The 27,876-nt window shown below is 41.3% G+C and overlaps 1 protein-coding gene across 3 annotated transcripts; it reads right to left on the bottom strand.

Moving 5' to 3' along the window:
• Nucleotides 1-27,592, bottom strand: LOC123994768 (septin-4-like). 3 transcript variants are annotated; one of them, XM_046297756.1, is made up of 13 exons: nt 27,467-27,592; nt 26,427-26,453; nt 20,852-20,859; nt 20,330-20,569; nt 13,942-14,038; nt 13,699-13,785; nt 13,377-13,500; nt 13,056-13,190; nt 12,860-12,977; nt 12,516-12,617; nt 547-643; nt 272-417; nt 1-103 (listed from the first exon to the last, which is right to left on the bottom strand). In XM_046297756.1, exons 1-13 carry the CDS (start codon nt 27,483-27,485, stop codon nt 77-79), a joined length of 1,227 nt encoding a protein of 408 aa, XP_046153712.1. In that variant the 5' UTR covers nt 27,486-27,592; the 3' UTR covers nt 1-76. The 3 variants fall into 3 exon arrangements, with proteins under 3 accessions (XP_046153712.1, XP_046153711.1, XP_046153713.1); XM_046297755.1 differs by lacking the exons at nt 26,427-26,453; nt 27,467-27,592 and having other exon boundaries at nt 20,852-22,247; XM_046297757.1 differs by lacking the exons at nt 26,427-26,453; nt 27,467-27,592 and having other exon boundaries at nt 20,330-20,424; nt 20,852-22,247.
• Nucleotides 27,593-27,876: the final 284 nt, after the last annotated feature.

Genomic DNA, 27,876 nt, shown 5'->3' with positions numbered 1-27,876 from the left:
ATTTAGCTTGTGACTTTATTCCAGCAATAGTGAAAGCAGTGTATCATCTTTTGTTTAACACCAAAGGCCTCCTGGATTAGATTGTGTGGCAGAAGTCATAATCCTAAAAGAGAATGAAGTTAATGGAGATTTTACATATTAATTGGCAATAAAGTATTATTCTATTCAATTAATAACTTATTTAATACGAACAATATTATTTCATCAATCAACAAAAAAATGGACCAAAATCATAAGCACAAGGATAAATCTCTTTTGTGTGTCTCCCTACCACATCAGTGTGTTGGCTCTTGCACAGCCACTGTTTTCTGTAACTCTCGTAGTGTGTGTCATGGGTCATGTCCTTCAGGTCCTGCATATGAGTCCTCACCAACATGTTCCTCAGGTGGACAAAGTCACTGTGATATGGGTTCTCCACTGACAGCACAACAAGACAACAGTGAACTGCAATAAACTTAAATGGAGTGGACAGTACATTTATCTCAAGTTCACTTACAAAGTGTGTGAGTGTGCATGTTCGTGTGTGTGTCTGTATTTAATCTGCACCTTCCACCACTCCCCAGGGGTAGAGACGGGCGCGGATCCGCCGACCATTAACATCCACCACCATGTTACTGCCGATCACTGCAAACGGAACACTCCTCTGACAGAGAATGAGACACAGAAACTTATAGAAGACACTTCCTCATTTAGCAGCAGGGTAAATCCATTTGAACGGATTTTATTTTTTTGTTGTTATTGACAGCATCACTTTTGATTTAAGCAAAACTTTCCTTACATGTTTGCCCATGGAAGAGGTGGTCAGAAAGGGACTTTTTTGACCTGAATGCAAAAACATTTAGGAGATAAAGGTCCTCAAAGTTCACCCATTTTGCATACTTTACGAGACAATGTCTTATTCCTGGAAAAGATAAACAGTTGAGTTTGACATAATTTAAAAGCTTACAGTGTTGTCAAACTATTTTATTATATCATTATGAAAAATAAAACATTTTAAAACCTTTAATATAAATTATCTAAAAACGTGTCAAATCAGATTGTCATTCACATATGTGGTAGCTTAGACCATATTTCACATCTGAAGCTGTTGTGTTGTGCCCGCCATCGGTTGGGACAACATGCTCTTGAATAAAGCGTGGATGTCATTTCAAGCATAGAAATAAGTCACAGAATGGACCCGTCCCTTCAGACCACTGCAATTTAGCTGGTACACCCCTCACCTACCAACCGGCGAGGACGCTGTAATCAACTGATCTGATAAGGTACTTATTACACATCAGGCGTCTGCTTTAAGCAAAGGCCTCCCTTTTGTCCCCACACTTTTTTTTGACAAATTTAACTTAGGCATATGTTTGGCAAGTCTAATGACTCCAATGATGCACAAAGTGCCAATATCTCTGTGTACAAACCCAAGAGTTGATTTATGCCGCAAGTATCAAATCCTTCCATTCACACCTGTAGAATTGTGGAACAGAATGTTTTACATTTTTCATTCCAAACTGACTTATTCCCCAAAGAATGTGAGCCGAGAGGAAAGACTAGCTATTCAGGAACTTGGATTGTCATTAAACCTGCCAATTAGGGAGGGGCTATAGTCATTCACACTATAAGGCAGAAGATTATCACCAGCCTGATGAACATTTCTATAGGAAATTCAGAACAGACCCTGCATCGGACAAACCAACTATCTGACATTTGCTGTCGATCAGAACTGGATCTCTAAACATGAATTTGACTACCTTCATTGCAAAATCCTTGTCATACCTGTTTTCTATATGCTACCTAAGATCCATAAGAGCTTATTCAAACCTAAGGGCAGACCCAAAATTGCCAGTATTGACTCACTTCTGGAGCCACTCTCCAACTTTGTTGACTCCTTCATTAAGCCTATTGTGCAAAAACTCCCAGCATTCGTCAAAGATTTTACAGATGTGATTAACAAAATATCTGAACTGTCTAATCTCCCTGGAAACTTATTGGCTACATTTGATCTAGATATCCTCACCACGAATCTCTCATGAAAAAGGCCTAGATGCACTGGGATATTACCAACAGGACCGTCACGGAGAAATGTCACCACCTAGTGAATTCTTCTGTGAACTGGCTTCTCTAGTTAATAATAATAATAATATATGCCATTTAGCAGACGCTTTTATCCAAAGCGACTTACAGTCATGTGTGCATAGTTCACAAGCTCAACTACTTTAACCTTTGTTAGTGGAGTTGCTATGGGCTCCACCTTTGCCCCTAATTATGCTAATTTATACACGAGCCATTTTGAGCAAATGTTTCTGTGATGAGACCAGAAACCCTTCTCCAAGATCCTCCAATGGTTTAGGTATATTGCTGAAATTCTCTGTTTGGATTGGCACTGAACAAGACAATGAGTTCACTTCCGTTTTGAACAATAGCAACACTGACCTGAAGTCTATTGTATATGACCATAAGCGGGTCAATTTCTTGGACATGTGGATCGAGGTTGCTAATGGGGAACTTATCACCACTCTATATCAGAAAGAGACTGACAAACACATTTCTCCTAGCAAGTAGCACTCATCGTAGTGCCCAAGAGACAGTTTTATAGGCTCAAACGTGTGTCATTAAACAGAGGACGCTGTCAACATGAAACAATGTTTTCTGGACAGGGGTTACTCCACTCCGTGTTTGGAAGAGGCATACCAAACTGTGCTTTCTAAACCTCGCCAAGATAAACAAAAAAAAGTTAAAACTTCTGAGTTGTTTGTTACTTGCATTTCTACATTCACTGACATATGCTCACCTCAGACCCAGCACTGGAATTCAGGAATTCAAGGATCCCCCTTATTCATCTACAAACGGGAACCCAATTTTAACAGTTGACTAGTCTGTGCCAGCCTCAACACGGGTTCTAAACAAACCCTCCTTACTCGCCTGAGACGGAAACTACCCCTGTGGCAATTGAGCTCAGTGCAACACCAATACAACACCTCAGCGTTCCGACACCCTAGGTCTGGAAAAAGATAGCGTTAAAGGCCATAACAAATTTTGTGATTTACATCCTACGCTGTTTGTGATAGAATGTACATGGGCAAGACATCCAGAAGCTTGAAATAGAGAATAAGTGAACATAAGAATTCTATAAAACGTCTGCTTTATAGAAATCCAAGATGGCGTAGCAGTGAAGACGTGTTTGTTTTGTCCTTGTTTTGTCCTCTCTGCTCCTTTAATTCTTTGTCCCCAACGCTCTAGGCGACCAGTTTTGATAGCCTTTAGCCGTACCCTCATCCTACTCCCCCTTGTTCCTCTGGTGATGTGGAGATTAACCCAGGCCCTGCGTGCCCCCAGGCACTGTCATTTGTTGACTTCTGTAACCGAAAAAGCCTTGGTTTCATGCATGTTAACATCAGAAGCCTCCTCCCTAAGTTATGTTTTACTCACTGCTTTAGCACACTCTGCCAACCCTGATGTACTTCCTGTGTTCAGGGAAGTCAGGAACCAATACACGCAGTCAGTCAGGAAAGCAAAGGCCAGCTTTTTCAAGCAGAAATTCTCCTCCCAGCTGCCCACTGCACTGAGGCTAGGTAACATGGTCACATCGAAAACTTCAACAAGCATTTCTCAACGGCTGGCCATGCTTTCCTCCTGGCTACTCCAACCTCGGCCAACAGCTCCACCCCCCCCGCAGCTACTCGCTCAAGCCTCCCCAGCTTCTCCTTTATCCAAATCCAGATAGCAGATGTTCTGAAAGAGCTGCAAAACCTGGACCCGTACAAATCAGCTGGTCTTGACAATCTGGACCCTCTATTTCTGAAACTATCCGCCGCCATTGTCGCAGCCCCTATTACCAGCCTGTTCAACCTCTCTTTCATATCGTCTGAGATCCCCAAGGACTGGAAAGCTGCCGCGGTCATCCCCCTCTTCAAAGAGGGAGACACCCTGGACCCAAACTGTTACAGACCTATATCCATCCTGCCCTGCCTATCTAAGGTCTTTGAAAGCCAAGTCAACAAACAGTTCACTGATCATCTCGAATCCCACTGTACCTTCTCCGCGGTGCAATCTAGTTTCCGAGCCGGTCACGGGTACACCTCAGCCACGCTAAAGGTACTAAACGATATCATAACCGACATTGATAAAAGACAGTACTGTGCAGCACTCTTCATCGACCTGGCCACGGCTTTCGACTCTGTCAATCAACATATTGTTATCGGCAGACTCAGTAACCTCGGTTTTTCTAATGACTGCATTGCCTGGTTCTCCAACTACTTTGCAGACAGAGTTCAGTGTGTCAAATCGGAGGGCATGTTGTCCGGTCCTCTGGCAGTCTCTATGGGGGTGCCACAGGGTTCAATTCTCGGGCCGACTATTTTCTCTGTAAATATCAATGATGTTGCTCGTGCTGCGGGCGATTCCCTGATCCACCTCTACGCAGACAACACCATTCTGTATACTTCTGGCCCTTCCTTGGACACTGCTATCTGACCTCCAAACAAGCTTCAATGCCATACAACACTCCTTCCGTGGCCTCCAACTGCTCTTAAACGCTAGTAAAACCAAATGCATGCTTTTCAACCGTTCGCTGCCTGCACCCGCACGCCCGACTAGCATCACCACCCTGGATGGTTCCGACCTAGAACATGTGGACATCTATAAGTACCTAGGTGTCTGGCTAGACTGTAAACTCTCCTTCCAGACTCATATCAAACATCTCCAATCCAAAATCAAATCTAGAATTGGCTTTCTATTTCACAAACAAAGCCTCCTTCACTCACGCCGCCAAACTTAGTAAAACTGACCATCCTACAGATTCTCGACTTCGGCGATGTCATCTACAAAATGGCTTCCAATGCTCTACTCAGCAAACTGGATGCAGTTTATCACAGTGCCATCCGCTTTGTTACTAAAGCACTTTATACCACCCACCACTGCGACCTGTATGCTCTAGTCGGCTGGCCCTCGCAACATATTCGTCGCCAGACCCACCCATCTACAAGTCCATGCTAGGTAAAGCTCCGCCTTATCCCAGTTCACTGGTCACGATGGCAACACCCACCCGTAGCACGCGCTCCAGCAGGTGTATCTCACTGATCATCCTAAAAGCCAACGCCTTTCCTTCCAGTTCTCTGCTGCCTGTGACTGGAACGAATTGCAAAAATTGTTGATGTTGGAGACTTATCTCCCTCACCAACTTCAAACATCTGCTATCTGAGCAGCTAACCAATCGCTGCAGCTGTACATAGTCCATCGGTAAATAGCCCACCCAATTTACCTACCTCATCCCCATACTGTTTTTATTTACTTTTTTGCTCTTTTGCACACCAGTATCTCTACCTGCACATGACCATCTGATCATGTATCACTCCAGTGTTAATCTGCTAAATTGTAATTATTCGCCTAGTCTTTTGAAGATATTTATACGAGGGTCAAGTTATAATTCCTATTGTGATCATCTTAAACACACACCTTCCCTGTTATTAGGGTGTCCTGTATTCATGACGGCCCTAGTGGCCCAATTTTTCCTTGACAGGTTACCTTTATCTAGTTATTTTCTAGATTTCTCCTGGTTCTATATTTGAAGGTGTCCACATACTTTTGTATATAGTGTTGAATGTTTTATTTTTCTTTTGCCTTTTTTGCTCTCTTTGAGAGTATGTATTCCTTATACTAACACCACATTCCCAGTGTAGATGTGTTTTTGTTCTACTATAAATCCATGTCATGTTCTGTTCTATCCTGTAATGACACCTTGTGGATACTTTAGATTACTACAGGTGTCTGCAATTACCTCTGGCTCACTGTGTGGCCTTACCTGTCCCACTTTTGTTTGTGGAGTTATGCTCTGATGAAGGTCGATTGACCGAAAGCTTGGATGTAATTGAAATACATTCACATCTCACTCGAAGTGAGCAAGCCCCCATTCTCATCGACGGGGCTGTAAGTAGAGCAGTTGAGGGCTTCAAGTTCCTTGGTGTCCACATTGCCAATAAACTAGAATGGTCCAAACACACCAAGACAGTCGTGAAGAGGGCACGACAAAACCTATTCCCCCTCAGGAGACTGAAAAGATTTGGCATGGTTCCTCAAAAGGTTCTACAGCTGCAACATCAGGAGCATCACCGCCTGGTATGGCAAGTGCTCTGCAAGGCACTACAGAGGGTAATGCGTACGGCCCAGTACATCACTGGGGCTAAGCTGCCTGCCATACAGGACCCCTACACCAGGCGGTGTCAGAGGAAGGCCCTAAAAATTGTCAAAGACCCCAGCCACAGACTGTTCTCTCTACTACCGCAGCTTTTACCCCCAAGTCATAAGAGTCCTGAACAGGTAATCAAATGGCTACCCGGACGATTTGCATGGTTCCCCCCAACTCCTCTTTTATGCTGCTGCTACTCTGTTTTTCATCTATACATAGTCCCTTTAACCATGCCTACATGTACATATTACCTCAATTTGCCCGACTAACCGATGACCCAGCACATCATAATCTAAAATAACCCTAATTTATAAAACAGTTCTTATTTGAATGGTCAGACCCATCTATGTGAAGCCAGCCACAATAAGGATTAGCCACAATAGTGGACTTCAAAATAAACGTATGTCACTGACAGTGATGCAAATGAATACAAATAGTAGAATTATACCATAATTGAATAGATCATGCTAAACAAGGTTGGAATGTTATATAAAAATCAACAAAAGACAATAATTAGTTAATTTGACAAAATATCTGTTGAAATCACACTGGATGTATTATACTTTAGAATTGTATTGGGAGCATACTTATTTCACTGCACAGCCTTACCTTTGGATTGTGAATAAATGACATGGGGTATCAGTCTACTCCGTGACACCCAGGGAACATTAGCATCGTAGCTCTTATTGCGGGACTCTGAAACAACTGAATTGAGCCACATTTGCTTTTAAAAGCCACAAGATGCTTTTACAACCTGGAATTAAAATAGATTTTTTTGGGGGGGGGGGGGGGGGTTTGTATCATTTGTATTACACAACATGCCTACCACTTTGAAGATGAAAAATAAATAGTTATTTTGAAACAAACAAGAAATAAGACAAAAAAAATGAAAACTTGAGCGTGCATAACTATTCACCCCCCCAAAGTCATTACTTTGTGGAGAGCCACCTTTTGTAGTAATTACAGCTGCAAGTCTCTTTCTTGGGGTATGTCTCTATAAGCTTGGCACATCTAGCCACTGGGATTTTTGCCCATTCTTCAAAGGCAAAACTGCCCCAGCTCATTTAAGTTCGATGGGTTCCGCTGGTGAACAGAAATCTTTCAATCATACCACAGATTCTCAATTGGATTGAGGTCTGGGCTTTGACTAGGCCATTCCAAGACATTTAAATGTTTCCCCTTAAACCACTCAAGTGTTGCTTTAGCAGTATGCTAAGGGTCATTGTCCTGCTGGAAGGTGAACCTCCGTCCCAGTCTCAAACCTCTGGAAAACAAACAGATGTCCCTCAAGAATTTTCCTGTATTTAGCGCCATCCATCATTCCTTCAATTGACCAGTTTCCAGTCCCTGCCGGTGAAAAACATCCCCGCAGCATGATGCTGCCACCCCCATGCTTCACTGTGGGGATATTGTTCTAGGGGTGATGAGAGGTGTTGGGTTTGTGCCAGACATAGCATTTTCCTTGATGGCCAAAAAGCTCGATTTTAGTCTCATCTGACCGGAGTACTTTCTTCCATATGTTTGGGGAGTCTCCCACATGCCTGTTGGCAAACACCCAACGTGTTTGCTTATTTTTGTCTTTAAGCAATGGCTTTTTTATGGCCACTCTTCCGTAATGCCCAGTTCTGTGGAGAGTAGAGCTTAAAGTGGTCCCATGGACAGATACTCCAATCTCCGCTGTAGAGCTTTGCAGCTAATTCAGGGTTATCTTTGTTGCCTCTCTGATTAATGCCCTCCTTGCCTGGTCCGTGAGTTTTGGTGGGCGGCCCTCTCTTGGCCGGTTTGTTGTGGTGCCATATTCTTTCCATTTTTTAATAGTGGATTTAATGGTGCTATGTGGGATGTTCAAAGTTTGATATTTTTTTATAACACAACCCTGATCTGTACTTCTTCAACTTTGTCCCTGATATGTTTGGAGAGCTCCTTGGTCTTCATGGTGCTGCTTGCTTGGTGGTGTCAGACTCTGAGGCCTTCAGAACAGGTGTATATATACTGAGATCATGTGACACTTAGATTGCACACAGGTGGCCTTTAACTTATTATGTGACTTCTGAAGGTAATTGGTTAAATAGGTCTTAATAGCAAAGGGGTGAATACATATGCACGCACCACTTTTCAGTTTATTTTTTTCATTTCACTTCACCAATTTTGAATATTTTGTGTATGTCTATTACATGAAATCCAAATCAATATCAATTTAAATTACAGGTTGTAATGCAACAAAATAGGAAAAACACCAAGGGGGATGAATACTTTTGCAAGGCACTATGTGTATTGAACACTATTCCCAAGGAAAAACAATACTGCGTGGATGTTTGAGTCTGATAACTCTGAGGATGTTGGGAGAAAAAATAAATAATAATTGCTTGGGTATTGATAAACTGATACCCCATTTCACTGATCCCCAATCCTTAGGTAAAGCTCTACAGTGCAATATGAATGTCAACACACACACAATAGCCTGACAAGGGAGGTGATTTCACAGTCACGAGATAAGAGCTACAACGTCAATATTTGCGTAAACTCTTCACAGTTGTGTTCTGCGGGTGTCAGCGAGTAGACTGATACCCCATTTCATTGCTTCACATTTCAACCTTGTTTAACATTATCTAGTCTAAATACGGCATGATTCCACCAATTGTAACCTTCTGCATCACTGTCTAAGAGATACTTTTATTTTGAAGGCAAACCGCAAATTACACTATTGTGCCCTAATCCTTCACAACATATAACCCAGTTCGGTCAAGCCTCACTAGCCAGATGAAGCTAGCTGGCTGCTTATAACATTAGCTTTTGGGCAAAAGGGTTTAGTAGCTGGCTAGCTATTTATTTTCATTAACTGAAGTTCAATTTCAATAGGCGAACAACAACTGGCTACCTAGCTAATACTTACCTCACAAGGATTCCTAAATCATTGCCAAGAATAATGAAAATGACTGCAGTTCCTACTGGTCATTGTTTTCAGGCTGGTTGAGTTGGTGGTTGCTAGGTACCAAGCTAAAGCTAGCTAGCTCGCTAGAAGCTGCGATCGAACAAATAAGGCTTTATTGTAAACACCTTGTTTGTGGCCGGTGTTTGCAGACCTTTTTGTACAGCTTTGACAGTGCTACTGATAGTAGTGGTGGCGCTTGGCTTGCACGTGCAAATTCTGAACACACATTCTATAATAGAACTGTGTTATTTGACGTGTATCTTTTTTGACACGAAAAGACCCAAACGGCATTCCATAGTATGTCGTGAAGCTAATAGCAGTGACACTATTACTGTGCAACTCCGGTAGGGAAACATCTGAAAAATAGCTCACTTGGTAGTGTGTACTGGTGCTCGACCAGTCGCTAAAGCCAACATCACCCACGACAGAGAACGGTTGATTGTCAAGGGCAAAGAATTCCATTATCTTGGCATTAATGTATTTCGCCTTCGAGTTGTCTCGCTGAAATGTTCTTACTCTTTCAAATGACTGTTCGACTTGTTGACTGCTCGTTCCACACAGCAGATATTGTGGGCTAGGTTAGGAATGCAGTGTTGCTTGTGTAGCGCAAAACTTTACGTGACTTCATTACGTCATGTAATTATATAGGTATGCATGTCAGCTTCGACATTGGTTTTGCACTGGTGGCATAGCTCAGTTGGTAGAGCATGGCGCTTGTAACGCCAGGGTAGTGGGTTCGATTCCCGGGACCACCCATACGTAGAATGTATGCACACATGACTGTAAGTCGCTTTGGATAAAAGCGTCTGCTAAATGGCATATATTATTATTATTATTATTATTATTATAATATCGCCGTTAAACTAGACGTCAGGCCGATACCGATGTTGGCATTTTTAGCTAATATCGATATGTTCACCGATTTATCGTGCATCCCTAGTAGTAACCAAAAAACGTGTTAAATCAAAATATATTCTTCTTTGCCTGGACAGTTTTGCACAGTCTTGGCCTTCTCTCAACCAGCTTAATCTGGAATGCTTTTCCAAAAGTCTTGAAGGAGTTCCCACATATGCTGAGCACTTGTTGGCTGCTTTTCCTTCACTCTGCGGTCCAACTCATCCCTAACCATCTCAATTGGGTTGAGGTCGGGGGATTGTGGAGGCCAGGTCATCTGATGCAGCACTCCATCACTCTCCTTCTTGGTCAAATAGTCCTTACAAAGCCTGGAGGTGTTAGGTCATTGTCATGTTGAAAAACAAATGATAGTCACATTAAGCCCAAACCAGATGGGGTGGTGTATCACTGCAGAATGTTGTGGTAATCATGTTGGTTAAGTGTGCCTTCAATTCTAAATAAGTCACTGACAGTGTCACCAGGAAAGCACCCCCACACCATCACACTTCCTCCTCCATGCTTTACGGTGGGAACCACACATGTAGAGATCATCCGTTCACCTACTCTGCGTCTCACAAAGACACAGCGGTTGGAACCATCAAACCAAAGGACAGATTTCCACAGGTCTAATGTCCATTGCTCGTGTTTCTTGGCCCAAGCAAGTCTCTTCTTCTTATTGGTGTCCTTTAGTAGTGGTTTCTTTGCAGCAATTCGACCATGAAGGCCTGATTCACGTAGTCTCCTCTGAACAGTTGATGTTGATGTTTCCAAGCATTTATTTGGACTAATTTCCAAGGCTGGTATTTCTAATGAACTTATCCTCTGCAGCAGGGTCATTTCCTGTGGCTGTCCTCATGAGCGGCAGTTTCATCATAGCGCATTATGGTTTTTGCGACTGCACTTGAAGAAACGTTAAAAGTTCTGACTGACCTTCATGTCTTAAAGTAATCTTTGCTAATTTGAGCTGTTCGGGCAATAATATTGACTTGGTCTTTTACCAAATAGGGCTATCTTCTGTATACCATCCCTACCTTGTCACAACACAACTGATTGGCTCAAACACATTGAGGAAAGAGATTCCACAAATTAACATGGCACACGTGCTAATTGAAATGCATTCCAGGTGACAACCTCATGAAGCTGTTTGAGAGAATGCCAAGAGTGTGCGAAGCTATCATCAAGGCAAAGGGTGGCAACTTTGAAGAATCTCAAATATATTTTGTTAAACACTTTTTTGGTTACTACATGATTCCATATGTGTTATTTCATAGTTGATGGTCTTCACTATTATTCTACAAATGTAGAAAATAATACAAATAAAAACCCTTGAATGAGTAGGTGTGTCAAAACTTTTGACTGGTACTGTATATGTTGGAGGTCAATGAAGGGTGAATAAGAACTTTGTGTATAGAAAGTTACTGAGTGAGACAAGGGGAAGTGCAGAAAGTTCATATTCTGTTCAAACATGTTATTGCTGAATATTAATATTTCTAAAGGAAGGACCAAAGGGTAGCAGTCTGGTTTCAGTTCCTGACAAGGCAGGCAAGCTGCTGTGGAACTAGGACAATGAGGGATGTGGAACTCAACTCAAGATAAGTCAACAGTTAAAGAGAGAAGACACTGCTGGGAGGGGGGCCATGGGGGTCCAACCTGAAGACCATTTGACTACAGTCCTATCTTATATGCACACACTTCCACACCTAGATTTAGGCAGGCCATGACAATACCAGTTAGAGGAACAGACTGAGAATTGTAAAGGAGGTGACTGCCTAGTCAGACGGTATAAATATGTTATTTTGTGACTTGTATGTTGTGTTCGCAGCAGAAGCACCCAGTGGGTTGAATTAACACAGTTTTAGCTTTTTCTAGATGTCTGAGATTTTACTCGATTTGTTCAGAACCTAACAATATATATACACACACACACAACTCTGACATTGCTTGTCCTAATATTTCTTAATTACATTATTTTACTTTTTAGATGTGTGTATTGTTAGATATTACTGCAGTGTTGGAGCTAGGGACACAAGCATTTCACGACACCCGCAATACCATTGCTAAATATGTGTATGCAACCAATAAAATTTGATATTTTAATTTGAAAGAAATCAGATTAGATTTTTTTAAATAATTGACGTTAAAAGTAAAATAATATATATATGTTTAAGAAAAGAAACAGTTTGACAACCCTGTTTATAGGCTTTTAAATGATATAAATCTCAACCATATATTATTATTATTATTATATTTTCCAGTAATGAAGACATGGATGTCTCATTGTATGGTGGGGGATACTAAATAGGTCAACTTTGAGCACCTTTATCTCTTGAATGTTTTGGCATACAGGTCCAAAAAGTCCCTTTCTGAGCACTTCTACAATGGGCAAATATGTATGAAAGGTTTTGTTCAAATCAAAGGGTGTGCTGTCAAAAAGTGATTGAATTCAAATGGTTTTAACCAATATTTTGCTGACAAAGCTGTTATTATTGTCATCATCATCCGTCTGTCCGTTTTCACCTTGAGCTCCATGTCCTGCCTCCTGAACTCCTCGTCAGAGTCAGAGTCACAGTCTGGGAACTGGTAGATCTTTAACCTGTACTTATCTATCTCACTTAGGATCTGTATAGGGGAGGGAGATGGGGGAGGGAGGGGGAGAGTGAAGTAGAGAAAAAGGGAGGGAGAATACAAGGGATAGGGGAGCGGGTTAGGGGGAATATATATAGATATAGAAGGCAAGAAAGGGGAAGCGAGAGAGACGGGGAGTTATAAAATATCTGCACGGTGAAATAAACAACTGGTGGGAAAGGTGATAGCTTGAGACATGTCACTCTAACTAGGGTCTGGAAAACTATCTTATTTACCCTGCTCTTCTTCTTCTTAACCTCATCATAAGTGAGACCATCAGATTTGGCCACAACAGGGATGATGTTGACCTTGTCCTGCAGAGCCCTCATACACTCTACATCCAATGGCCGCAGACTGACGACACACAGACACACAATGTGTAACGTTTGCATAGGGTGAGTGTGTAGTATGAGTGTGTGTGTAGTCTGGTACCCATGTCCGAAGGGAGAGATGAAGTAGAGGCAGCAGTGGACTCTGTTATCCTGGATGTTCTTTCTGTTCAGGCCGATTTCATCCCTGCGGTACTGCTCAAACTGATGGTCAATGTAGTCTGAAACACACTTATAGCTACAGCAGCACACGCACACAGGACAGAAGTGTGTGTAAGCACAGCTCCCATGACACACACACACACTCACAATGGCTCTGGGGAATACTTTTTCATGAGCACACCATGTCATTTTGAGACTAGGCTAAGCTTATTACTATTTAGCGTCTTTATGAACCTACATGTACCGGTGAATACCTATATACCTGTCTGTATTATTGATGGTATCTCCATAGCCTTGTGTGTCCACTATGTTGAGTTTGAGCTTCACTCCCTTCTCCTCGATGCACACTGTGTTCTTAGTGATGCCCACAGTCTGAGCCAGCCTCTCTGGACAACACACAGATGCACACACACACATAAACAAAAACACACACGTGTACACAGAAGATCAGAGGTTGTATAAAATCAATCTTGTAGATCAGGGTTGGGTAGGTACAGTAGAGAAAAACCACTCCACAGGATACAACTTGATGTTGCAGAAGTACAATATCAACAGTAATAGACTCATTGAGAAATTAATCTCACCCTCTGCATTCAGCACCTTCCTGTCCTTGTAGAGGTCTGTAAGGAACAGACTGTTGACTAGTGTAGATTTACCCAGACCAGACTCTCCTAGAGAAAGAGGGGGAGGGAGAGAGAGCGCAAGAGATCCTGCTTAGCCTCAGACCCTGATCATATCCCTGCTAAATACTTCTAATTTAGCAGTGGAAACTTTGTCATGAAAGTGAACAAACTACAACTCCCTGACAGCCCTTCCCCTGTCCTCACCTACCACCATCAGAGTGAACTCAAATCCCTTCTTTACTGACTTCCTGTGTACCTGGTTGGGCAGAGTAGCAAAGCCTACATACTCCCTGTCCTGGTCCTGCAGGGGTTGACCACATGACAAACCAACATAAAGCAAAGACAAAGAGATTATACTGTAACTCACTACTTGCATAAAAGAGAATATACTGTACTCACTGCTTACATAAAATAAACTCAGCAAACAAAGAAAACGTCCCTTTTTCAGGACCCAGTCTTTCAAAGATAATTCGTAAAAATCAAAATAACTTCACAGATCTTCATTGTAAAGCGTTTTAACACTGTTAATGAACAAGCACCTATGGAACGGTCGTTAAGACACTAACAGCTTACAGACGGTAGGCAATTAACTTCTTTGGGGTAAGGGGCAGTATTTTCACGGTCCTTCTGTAGCTCAGTTGGTAGAGCATGGCGCTTGTAACGCCAGGGTAGTGGGTTCGATTCCCGGGACCACCCATACGTAGAATGTATGCACACATGACTAAGTCGCTTTGGATAAAAGCGTCTGCTAAATGGCATATATTATTATATTATATTATTCACGTCCGGATGAAAATAGGCTAGGATATGCATATTATGCATATTATCAGTATATTTGTATATAAAATACTCTGAAGTTTCTAAAACTGTTTGAATGATGTCTTTGAGGCGAAAGTCTGCCATATGAGTTCTGTTATACTCAAAGACAAATCAGAGACAAATCCAACCAGGAAGTGGGAAATCTGAGGTTTGTAGTTTTTCAACTGATTGACTATCCAATATACAGTGTAAATGGGGTCAGATTGCACTTCCTAAGGCTTCCACTAGATGTCAACTAGATGTCAATGGTCTTTAGAACGTTGTTTCAGGCTTCTATTGTGAAAGGGGAGCGAATAAGAGATGTTTCAACCAGGGGTCTGGCTAAATGCCTTTAGTTTAGTCACACGCACAGTTGTGATCACGAGCTCCGTTCCCTTTAATTTCTAATGACAAAGGAATTGTCCGGTTGGAATATTATTTATGATAAAAACATCCTAAAGATTGATTCTATACATCGTTTGACATGTTTCTACAAACTGTAATGGAACTTTTTTGACTTTTCGTCTAGACTTAGTGCCCGTGCCTCATGAATTTGGATTACTGGGCTGAACGTGCGAACAAAAAGGAGGTATTTGGACATAAAGATGAACTTTATCGAACAAAACTAACATTTATTGTCTAACATGGAGACCTGGGAGTGCCATCAGATGAGGATCATCAAAAGGTAAGTGATTCATTTTAACGCTATTTCTGACTTTTGTGACACCTCTCCTTGGTTGGAAAATGGCTGTATAGTTCTCTGTGGCTAGGCGCTGACCTAACATTTTGCCGTAAAGCCTTTTTGAAATCCGACACAGCGGTTGCATTAACTTCTTGGTGACAGGGGGCAGTATTGAGTAGCTTGGATGAATAAGGTGCCCAGAGTAAACAGCCTGCTACTCTGTCCCAGATGTTAATATATGCATATTAATAGTAGTATTGGATAGAAAACACTGAAGTTTCTAGTCGCAGTTGCAAATGAGAACTTGTTCTCAACTAGCCTACTGTAACGGCGTTCTTCGTTTGTAGAAAGAGAGTCGGACCGAAATGCAGCGTGGTGGTTACTCATGTCTTAAATGAAGAAAAACGGAACGATACATGAAATAACTAATAAATACAAAAACAACAAACGGAACGTGAAACCTATTACAGCCTATCTGGTGAACACTACACAGAGACAGGAACAATCACCCACGAAATACAAAGTGAAACCCAGGCTACCTAAATACGGTTCTCCATCAGAGATAACAAGAATCACCTGACTCAGATTGAGAACCGCCTCAGGCAGCCAAGCCTATACTAGACACACCCCTAATCAACCACAATCCCAATGCCTACTAAAAACCCCAATATGACAATACAATAACCCCATGTCACACCCTGGCCTGAACAAAATATATAACGAAAACACAAAACACTATGGCCAAGGCGTGACACCTACCTGGTTAAATAAAGGTGAAATAAAGTTTCTAAAACTGTTTGAATGATGCCTGTGAGTATAACAGCACTCATATGGTTGGCGAAAACCTGAGAAAAATCCAACCAGGAAGTGGGAAATCTGATGCTTGTAGTTTTTTTTATTTTTTTTTTTACTTAGCCCCTATTGTAGATACAGTGGGATATTGGTTATGTTGCACTTCCTAAGGCTTCCACTAGATGTCAACAGTCTTTAGAACTTTGTTTGAGGAGTCTACTGTGAAGTGGGGGCTCATAAGGGCTGTTTGAGCCAGGTGTCTGGCAGAGTGCCACAGGCTCCGAAGTGCGGTCAGGAGAGAGTTAGCTCTCGTTCCATTGCTTTTCAACAGACAATGGAATTCTCCGGTTGGAACCTTATTGATGATTTATGTTAAAAACATCCTAAAGATTGATTCCATACTTAGTTTGACAAGTTTCTATGGGCTGTAACGGAACTTTTGAACTTTTCGTCCGACGTTCGGCGGGACCCGAACGCGCTTTTGGATTTGTTTACCAAACGCCCTAACAAAAGAAGCTATTTGGACATAAATGATGGACATTATCGAACAAAACAAACATGTATTGTGGAACTGCGATTCCTGGGTGTGCATTCTGATGAAGATCATCAAAGATAAGTGAATATTTATAATGCTATTTATGACTAAGGTTGACTGCCCAATATGGCGGATATCTTTTTGGCTGCTTTGTTGTCTGAAAGCTGTACTCAGATTATTACATGGTTTGCTTTTTCCATAATGTTTTTTTTTTTTTAATCTAACACAGCGGTTGCATTAAGGAGAAGTATATAACAGTATAACAGTATTTTCATCAACATTTCTAATGAGTATTTCTGTAATTTGATGTGGCTCTCTGCCCTTTCACCAGATGTTTGTTGGAGACAATGCATTTCTGAACATAACGCACCAATTTCAAATGATGTTTTTGGACATAAAGATGAACTTTATCAAACAAAACACACATTTGTCATCTAATATGGAGTCCTGAGAGTGCCATCTGATGAAGATCAATCCCATTGAGCTAGTCTGGGACCTGTTGGATCGGAGGGTGAGGGCTAGGGCCATTTCCCACAGAAATGTCCAGAAACTTGCAGGTGCCTTGGTATAAGAGTGGTGTAACGTCTCACAGCAAGAACTGGCAAATCTGGTGCAGTCCATGAGGAGGAGATGGACTGCAGTACTTAATGCAGCTGGTGGCCACAACAGATACTTTTGATTTTGACCCCCCTTTGTTCAGGGACACATTATTCAATTTCTGTTAGTCACATGTCTGTGGAACTTGTTCAGTTTATGTATCAGTTGTTGAATCGTATGTTCATACAAATATTTACACATGTTTGTAAGTTTGCTGAAACTAAACGCAGTTGACAGTGAGAGGACGTTTATTTTTTGCTGAGTTTATAATAATATGTAGCTCAATCAACAGAGGCGTTGTAAATAGTTATGATGGCATCATGAGAAAGCCCTGAAAGCTGCCTATTTTCAGACCATATATCACGTTTCACCTTTGACACTTGAAATCTACGTTTTGGATTTTCATCAGCAAAATCTAACTCCATTAACAACTCAGCACAGGAGCCAATGTTCACAGGCAGTGTGTATTGGAAGAGATTTCTGAATGTTCCTTGCCCAACATACACCCCTCCAACCAGACATGCTTTATCTACTATTTTGCAGGATACAGAGTTCAACAGAGTTCAAGTGAAGGTAAAGCAAATCATAGAGAAATAAGACTGTATTGCAATCATCTCTGATGGGTGGTCAAATGTTTGTGGGCAAGGAATAATTAACTCCATCATCTCCACCCCTCAACCAGTATTCTACAAAAGCAGAAACAAGGGACAACAGACACATCCATCTCTACATTGCCGATGAGCTGAAGGCAGTCATCAATGACCTTGGACCACAGAAGGTATTTGCACTGGTGATAGACAATGCTGCAAACATGAAGGCTACTTGGACTAAAGTGAAGTAGTCCTACCCTCACATCACACCCATTGGCTGTACTGCTCATGCATTGAATCTGATCCTCAAGGAAATAATGGCACTGAAAACAATGGACACACTCTACAAGAGAGCCAAGGAAATGGTTAGGTACTGTGGGGCAAAAAAGTATTTCGTCAGCCACCAATTGTGCAAGTTCTCCCACTTAAAAAGATGAGAGGCCTGTCATTTTCATCATAGGTACTTCAACTATGACAGACAAAATGAAAAGAAAGAAATCCAGAAAATCACATTGTAAGTTTTTTTGTTTTTTTATTAGCAAATTATGGCGGAGAGTAAGTATTTGTTCAATAATAAAAGTGTATCTCAATACTTTGTTATATACCCTTTTTTGGCAATGACAGAGGTCAAACGTTTTCTGTAAGTCTTCACAAGGTTTTCACACACTGTTGCTGGTATTTTGGCCCATTCCTCCATGCAGATCTCCTCTAGAGAAGTGATGTTTTGGGGTTGTTGCTGGGCAACACAAACTTTCAACTCCCTCCAAAGATTTTAAATGGGCTTGAGACTCCAGGACCTTGAAATGCTTCTTACGAAGCCACTCCTTTGTTGCCCAGGCAGTGTGTTTGGGATCATTGTCATGCTGAAAGACCCAGCCAGGTTTCATCTTCAATGCCCTTGCTGATGGAAGGAGGTTTTTTTCAGAATCTTACGATACATGGCCCCATTCATTCTTTCCTTTCCACGGATCAGTCCATGCAACTCAGCATTCTTTGTCCTCCAAACACGACGAGTTGAGTTTTTACCAAAAAGTTCTATTTTGGTTTCATCTGACCATATGACATTCTCCCAATCTTCTTCTGGATCATCCAAATGCTCGCTAGCAAACTTCAGACGGGCCTGGACATGTACTGGCTTAAGCAGGGGGACACGTCTGGCACTGCAGGATTTGAGTCCCTGGCGGCGTAGTGTGTTACTGATGGTAGGCTTTGTTACTTTGGTCCCAGTTCTCTGCAGGTCATTCACTAGGTCCCCCCGTGTGGTTCTGGGATTTTTGCTCACCGTTCTTGTGATCATTTTGACTCCACGGGGTGAGATCTTGCGTGGAGCCCCAGATCGAGGGAGATTATCAGTGGTCTTGTATGTCTTCCATTTCCTAATAATTGCTCCCACAGTTGATTTCTTCAAACCAAGCTGCTTACCTATTGCAGATTCAGACTTCCCAGCCTGGTGCAGGTCTACAATTTTGTTTCTGGTGTCCTTTGACAGCTCTTTGGTCTTGGCCATAGTGGAGTTTGGAGTGTGACTGTTTGAGGTTGTGGACAGGTGTCTTTTATACTGATAACAAGTTCAAACAGGTGCCATTAATACAGGTAACGAGTGTAGGACAGAGGAGCCTCTTAAAGAAGAAGTTACAGGTTTGTGAGAGCCAGAAATCTTGCTTGTTTGTAGGTGACCAAATGCTTATTTTCCACCATAATTTGCAAATTAATTAATTACAAATTCTGCAATGCGATTTTCTGGATTTTTCTTCTTCTCATTTTGTCTGTCATAGTTGAAGTGTACCTATGATGGAAATTACAGGCCTCTCATCTTTTTAAGTGGGAGAACTTACACAATTGGTGGCTGACTAAATACTTTTTTGCCCCACTGTATGTGGTTCAAGTTATAGCAGCAATCTACCTCACCAAGCAAAGTGAGAAGAATAAGAGCACCACAATGAAGCTGCCTTGAAATACATCCACAGGTACACCTCCAGTTGACTCAAATGATGTCAATTAGCCTATTAGAAGCTTCTAAAGCCATGATATAATTTTATGGATTTTTCCAAGCTGTTTAAAGGCACAGTCAACTCAGTATGTAAACTTTTGACCCACTGGAATTGTGATACAGTGAATTATAAGTGAAATAATCTGTCTGTAAACAATTGTTGGAAAAATTACTTGTGTCATGCACAAAGTAGATATCCTAACCGACTTGCCAAAACTATAGTTTACACAGGGTCGCAAGAAATTTGTGGAGTGGTTGAAAAATGAGTTCTAATGACTCCAACCTAAGTGTATGTAAACTTCTGACTTCAACTGTATTCCCGTTAATTCCCACTGAAAATTTCCACCTCTGAATATTCCCCAAAATGTGCAACCCTACGCTGTGCCTAAAGCCTAATTGTGAACTTACACAGGTACGCAACCCAATAACACAACTACACAAAATGGCTGTTCTGCATACTTGCGTAGCAAAAATATGTAGACATGTGCAACCCCACAATTTGTAGCTCGACGCAACTACACAGGGTCGCAATTTTGTGAAGCCAATTGGGTCTTTCTGTGTTTACTTCCTTAAGGAATAAATTCGGCTTTAGGCCGTAGCTAAATTACCTCAGAGGTGTAGGGGTCTAGGCAGCCCCAGGGGCTCTTGGGTCGTGGGGGGCGGTCAGAGGTCCAGCTGGTGGGTGTGGCCAGGTAGTGGTGTTCTGGGAGAGGGGAGGAGTAACAGAAGTTTCCTGAGATCAATCCTGTGCCCTGATGAAAGGAACAGTTGTATCTGTTCTGGGGAAACTCCCTGATGAAACTCTCCAGATTTAAGTTCCCCAATTCATCTTTAGCCAGGCAGGAGAACTAGACAGAACAGAGGACAGAGAGGAGGGAGATGAGAACGAATGTGAGAGGAGAGGGAGGGTTGTAGAGAAAGGAGAAGTAAGAGGGGGAGAGGAGAGGGAGGATAGATTCCTTATTAAAAAGGTGTGCTTTGTGCTACTGTATGTCTGAGTGTAGGGTTTACAGTAGCTTACATATGGAGAAAACAATCTGATGACACTTCATCATCATTGGCATGGCACAGTGATAGCAACACTATTTTTGGAGATACTGTTTTAACTGCTTTCTGTGCATCCTACATACCTCTCCATCTGAAGGCAGTGCAGGTATGGTGGCAGAGGAGAGAGAGAGACACACACACACACACATTCAGGATCATAAAGAGAGAGGGGACCAGGATGATGTCAGCACAATTTCAACACCAAAGGGCAGAATTTTACTGTTATATTATAGGCTAGTCTACACCTGCTGAACATAACATCAAAATACCTCAATTGCAGCCAATAAATGTGAGTATCTGACAGACAGCAATAAGTTACATTTCTATTGATTATGCAGGGCTCTAGTGACATTTTTTACAAGGAGCAAATGTGCTCTAAGTAAAAAGATGTAGGAGCACAATGAAAAATATTTAATGTGGCAATCCGCAGTTGAAACAAAGCATTTATCCGCACCACTGTTTCTGTAAAAGGTTGAGAGATGCGGCTGGAGAAACGTAACCACACTCAAATTCATAGACGGATGCATCCATGATATCAAAATGACAGTTTGAACCATGTTTTGAGGCTATATAGTGTTTGTTTACATTTAGCTTGTTTACAAACCTCATGTTATATTTTGGCTTCTTATGTGGTACGACAGTTAAACTAAGCTCATGGGGCATTTAAAAGTGATATTCTTCAATAATCAATGGGTTTACATCATTAATTTAAGTCCAAAAAGTGATGTATTTACTACTGCAGCAAGCCCTTTTAAATTATAAGAATTGCCAGCAATAAAAACATACAGGGTTTAGGAGCACCAGAACATTTTATTTTTAAGATTGGGCCTATGAATCCTAGCTACTTTATAAGCAGTCCATTTTCCTTTCTTTGTGCTACCACATATTTGCACTACTGTGGCTGCGGGACATTCCAACAATTATTCCATGAGTGATTTTTTTCTTCCTAGGGGCACTGGTTCCAGGTAGCACAGCAAATTCCATATAGCATAGCTGGCCACTCCATTATAGACAGAATACCAGCTGACAGCTTCTTCCCTAAATAGTTCTCGCATAGTTTGGAGCTGTACTTTCGGTCATTGTCCTGTTGTAGGAGGAAATTGGCTCCAATTAAGCGCCGTCCACAGGGCGTTGCAAAATGGAGTGATAGCCTTCCTTCTTCAAGATCACATTTACCCTGTACAAATAACCCACTTCACCATCACCAAAGCATCCCCAGACCATCACATTGCCTCCACCATGCTTGACAGGTGGCGTCAAGCACTCCTCCAGCATCTTTTCATTTTTTCTGCATCTCACAAATGTTTTTTCGAGATCCGAAACACCTCCAACTTAGAATGGTCTGTCCCTAACACTCTTTTCTAGTCTTCCTCTGCCAGTGTCTGTGTTCTTTTGCCCATCTTAAGCTTTTATTTTTATTGGCCAGTCTGAAATATGGCTTTTTCTTTGCAACTCTGCCTAGAAGGCCAGCAGCCCGGAGTCTCCTCTTCACTGTTGACATTGAGACTAGTGTTTTGCAGGTCATCTTTAATGAAGCTGCCAGTTGAGGACTTTCTATTCTGGGTTGGGGGAAGTTTGCGCTGTTCTGTGAAGGGAGTAGTTTGTTTTTTCACCTTTATTTAACCAGGTAGGCTAGTTGAGAACAAGTTCTCATTTGCAACTGCGACCTGGCCAAGATAAAGCAAAGCAGTGTGACACAAACAGAGTTACACATGGAGTAAACAATAAACAAGCCAATAACACAATAAACAAATCAATGACACAGTAGAAAAAATAAAGTCTATATACAATGTGTGCAAAAGGCATGAGGAGGTAGGCAATAATAGGCCATAGGAGCGAATACTTACAATTTAGCAGATGATGATGTGCAAGAAGAGATACTGGTGTGCAAAAGAGCAGAAAAGTAAATAGAATAAAAACAGTATGGGGATGGGGTAGATAGATTGGGTGGGCTATTTACAGATGGACTATATACAGCTGCAGCGATCGGTTAGCTGTAGTACACAGCGCTGTATGAGATCTTCAGTTTCTTTGCAATTTCTCACATGGAATAGCCTTCATTTCTCAGAACGAGAATAGACTGACGAGATTCAGAAAAAAAGTTATTTGTTCCTGGACATTTCGAGCCTGTAATCGAACTCACAAATGCTGATGATCCAGATACTCAACTAGTCTAAAGGCGGACAGTTTTATTGCTTTTTGAGTTTTCATCTGTGCTAACATAATTGCAAAAGGGTTTTCTAATGATCAATTAGCCTTGTAAAATGATAAACTTGGATTAGCTAACACAACGTGCCATTGGAACACAGGACTGATGGTTTCTGATAACGGGCCTCTGTACGCCTATGTTGATATTCCATAAAAAACTGCCGTTTCCAGCTACAATAGTCATTTACAACATTAAAAATGTGTCTACACTGTATTTCTGATCAATTTTATGTTATTTTAAATGGACAGAAAAATATATTTTCTTTCAAAAACAAGGACCCCAAACTTTGGAACAGTAGTGTCATAAACCCCTCAAAGTTCCAGGATGGTTTGAAAATGACAGCCATATTAGCCAGCAAGAAAAATTAAAGGCATGTGATATACACTATACAGACAAAAGTATTTGGAGACTCCTTCAAATTAGTGGATTCTGCCATTTCAGCCACACCCGTTGCTGACAGGTGTTAAAATCGAGCACACAGTCATTCAATGTGGCACCTTCATAGGATTCCACCTATCCAACAAGTCAGTTCTTCAAGCTTTTGCACTGCTAGAGCTGCACCGGTCAACTGAAAGTGCTGTTATTGTGAAGTGAAAATGTCTAGGAGCAACAACGGCTCAGCCACAAAGTGGTAGGCCACACAAGCTCACAGAACGGGACTGCCGAGTGCTGAAGCATGTAAAAATGAATCACAGTTCACCATCTGGCAGTCCGGTGGACAAATTTGGGTTCACCATGCGCAATGCCAAGTCTCGGTTGGAGTGGTGTAAAGCCGCCATTGGACTCTGGGGCAGTGGAAAAGCATTCTCTGGAGTGATGAATCACACTTCACAATCTGACAGTCGAATCTGGGTTTTGCGGATGCCAGTAGAAGGCTACCTGCCCCAATGCAAAGTGCCAACTGTAAAGTTTGGTGGAGGAGGAATAATGGTCTGTGGCTGTTTTTGATGGTTCAGGCTAGGCCCCTTAGTTCCAGTGAAGGGAATATTACCTCTACAGCATACAATGACATTCTACAAGATTCTGTGCTTCCAACTTTGTGTCAACAGTTTGGGGAGGGCCCTTTCCTGTTTCAGCATGACAATGCCCCCGTGCACAAAGCGAGGTCCATACAGAAATGGTTTGTCGAGATCAGTGTGGAAAAACTTGACTGATCTGCAGAGAGCTCTGACCTCAATTCCATCAAATACCTTTGGGATGAAAAGGAACACCAACTGCGAGCCAGGCCTAATCTCTCATCAGTGCCTGACCTCACTAATGCTCTGGTGGCTGAATGGAAGCAAATCCCCACAGCAATGTTCCAACATCTAGTGGAAAGTCTTCCCAGAAGAGTGGTGGCTGTTATAGCAGCAAAGGGGGGACAAACTCCATATTAATGCCCATGATTTTGGAATGAGATTTGAAGAGCAGGTGTCCACATACACTATATGACCAAAAGTATGTTGTAATAGCATTATTGTCAACCTAAAATTATGTAATATGTTTTATACAAATTTTCTGCATAAATACCCTCTAAAATATATGTAAGCAGACCATAAATGTCTAAATTTCAGTGGTGTAAAGTACTTCAGTAAAAATACTTTAAAGTACTACTCAAGTAATTTTTGGGGTATCTGTACTTTACTATTTATATTTTTGGAACTTCTACTTTTCCTTCACTACATTCCTAAAGAAAATGGGTCCTTCTGTAGCTCAGTTGGTAGAGCATGGCGCTTGTAACGCCAGGGTAGTGGGTTCGATTCCCGGGACCACCCATACGTAGAATGTATGCACACATGACTGTAAGTCGCTTTGGATAAAAGCGACTGCTAAATGGCATATATATATATAAAATAATGTACTTTTTACTCCACACATTTTCCGATACCCAAAAGTACTCATTACATTGTAACAGGAAAATGGTCCAATTCACACACTTATCAAAAGAACATCCCTGGTCATCCCTACTGCCTCTGACCTGACGGACTCACTAAACACATGCTGTTTGGAAATGATGTCTCAGTGTTGGCGTCTGCCCCTGGCTAACTGCCAATATATATATATTTTTTTTTAAATTGTTCCTTCTGGTTTGCTTAATATAAGGAACTTGATATGATTTATACTTTTACTTCTGATGCTAAAATGTACTTAAGTAATTCCATTTACTTTTAATACTTAAGTACATTTAAAACCCAAATACTTTACTCAAGTAGTATTTTACTGGGTGACTTGAGTCATTTTCTATTAAGGTATCTTTACTTTTACTCAAGTATGACAATCGAGTACTTTTTCCACCACTGCTAAATTTGAGTTGAGTTCTTGGAAAGCTATATGTGCTATTATATGATAAAATGTCAGTACTTCGAATTAAGCATTAAGGCCCAAGTAGGTGTGGTATATTGCCTATATACCACGGCTAAGGGCTGTTCTTGTACACAATGCAGAGTGCCTGGACACAGCCCTTTGTATATTGGCCATATTTCACAAACTCTTGAGGTGCCTTATTGCAATTATATACTGGTTACCAACATAATTAGAGCATTAAAAATAAATGTTTTGTCATACCCATAGTATATGGTCTGATATTCCATGGCTGTCAGCATTCACGGCTCAAACCACCCAGTTTCTCATTCTTAATTATATGCCCAGAAATGTTAAAGTATGTCATGTTGTAAGGTAGCCAATGTGCCTGTGCAGCGAGCTTTGCTAATGTTGCTAGCTAGATAGAATTTGTAGAAAGTCATTTGGCTACAACTAGCTAGTCCAAGATGTACTCTTAAAGAGCCAACCGTTACTCCCTAAGGTCCAGGGCCCTTTTAAGTTATTTACTGAGGTAGACTGGCTTTGGGAGCCAAAACAGCCATATACTCCATCTAAACAGGAATCGATTCTCAATCGGATATCTAGAAACATAAAGCACTTTACTTTCATATGACATCAAAATAACTTCACAAATGCAACATATACACGGTTTTAACCAGATTTCACTTTTGCCGCCGACGGTATTTTTCAATGACACGTTTTGGGAGCCTTCTTCCATTACACAGGTGTTTGGAGCATGCTAGATAGCTCATTAGCACTCAGTCTTCCGTAAACACGCGCTGTAACACGGTGATATGGCTGTCTGAGAACACTAACCCTAAGGTGTGTATCAAACGTTTTTTATTATTACAATATTTCTTGATTATATAAAACGGTCCTTATGCTTCCCAAAACGTACCGCAAGCGATGCGTAATTACGTTCGGACCGAGAATTTGGGCTCTTAATTAAACTCCCCCTTAGAGAAAATTACTTAATCCAATGACTCTTACGTGTAATGTAATGAAACGGAGTCATGATCACAGGCTAGATAACTAGTTAGCAATACGTTTAAGAATTGAATTCACCCTCACCACCCTGTAACTAACACCATGTAGCTAGTAGCTATGTACACAGACACCTGCAAATAAGACTTCTTAGACTAGCCTACCTGGAAGGCCTTCGTCTGTCTGTGTGCCTGGAGTGGAAAGATGTTTAAGGTTTTAGCAAATAAAAGTTAGCTTTGTTAACCAACTCAAATGGCATAATGCCATGTTATGACTAAATAACCCATGTTCAACTTATCTCTGAACAACAAAGTCACACATGGACAAGTGAGAAGCAGGGAAGTTACGATTTGTTTGCTAACTACCTCAACCTGGTCTCAGAGGACTTCACATTATTGTAAATAATCCGAGAAAATCAAATATAGTTTGATATGTTACGTTTCGTATGGTATGTATTAATTTGTGGATATCCATCATCCATTTCGTATAATGTTACGAATTACAATTTGTATGACTTAAGAACTTGAAAGATGTACAATATGTTACGAATTCTAGTCAGTGAACTCCGACATTTGCTCGTTCTAATAATTATAAATGTCTGAATTACCTTTTTACTTGTATATTGTTAGATATTGCTGCACTGTTGGAGCTAGGACACAAGCATTTCGCTACACCCGCCATAACATCGGCTAAATATGTGTGTGACCAATACAACTTGATTATAATTTTCTAAAAGTGTATGTTACAAATTCTAATTTCATGTGGCTAACGTCAGCTAGGTGGCTTGTTTAGGAGCAAAAACGTACTAAGTACAGTAGTTGAAGTTGCTAATTAGCTAGCTAAAGTTCTCCGTGATGAGATTTGAACATTTGGGCGGCTAGATGTTCGCGTCCTGTCTTATGTAGCTAACGTTAACCACATCAAACCTAAGAAATCATACTCATTTGTACATACAGGATTTACATTTCCTACGTTACGTCTAGTCTACTATATATATATATATATATATATATATATATATATATATATATGCTGTTTTCAACCCACAATCAAAAGACAAGGCAAGCTAGCTGGAGACAGCCAATAGCTTATTTAATGTATACTGTAAAAGCAAACGGGACGGGCGAAAATAAATGTGTCATTTTAGTATATATTGATGTGGCTGGCTTATTATGGTCTCGTTTTGTCTACAACTTGTGTTTACCTTGTTCATCGTTGTACATTGTATTTATGTCGTTAGATAGCGAGGCTCAACGGTTAGAATCGTTACATTTAAAAGTAGGCTATATACCCAATGCGTTCGGGCACCAACATATAGATAAAACCCGCGCGCTCGACGACGTGCTAGTGGCGCCAAGATGCACTTACTACAGCATGTGTTTACGCCTCATGTCCACCAGATGCATCAAACGCTTTGCGTTCCGCAGGAAGCAATTTATTTTATCAATCTAGCAGACCGCAACGCTACCTTGGGGGTGCAGCACTAGACTTCTTCGGTGGGGTTTATCGGTGGTTGGCATCCAACGTTATGGTACATTACCGCCACCTATTGTACTGGAGAGTGGGACCAGAAACTAAATCCTACCTGCCAGCCCTGTTGCTCTTACAAATATA

This window comes from Oncorhynchus gorbuscha, linkage group LG14 (assembly GCF_021184085.1).
Source record: "Oncorhynchus gorbuscha isolate QuinsamMale2020 ecotype Even-year linkage group LG14, OgorEven_v1.0, whole genome shotgun sequence".
In the NCBI taxonomy this organism is placed as follows: domain Eukaryota; kingdom Metazoa; phylum Chordata; class Actinopteri; order Salmoniformes; family Salmonidae; genus Oncorhynchus; species Oncorhynchus gorbuscha.
This window is presented reverse-complemented; position numbering and strand designations above follow the sequence as displayed.

What these genes read in the sequence shown, in the direction of transcription:
- LOC123994768 (XM_046297755.1), bottom strand. Translation starts at nt 20,917, where the DNA reads ATGTGTGTGTGTGTGTGTCTCTCTCTCTCCTCTGCCACCATACCTGCA. An exon ending in GGCAGGACATGGAGCTCAAG is followed by an intron (nt 644 to 12,515) that starts GTGAAAACGGAC and finishes ATTCTCTGTCAG; the next exon opens with AGGAGTGTTCCGTTTGCAGT. An exon ending in AGAGCCAACACACTGATGTG is followed by an intron (nt 104 to 271) that starts GTAGGGAGACAC and finishes ATTCTCTTTTAG; the next exon opens with GATTATGACTTCTGCCACAC.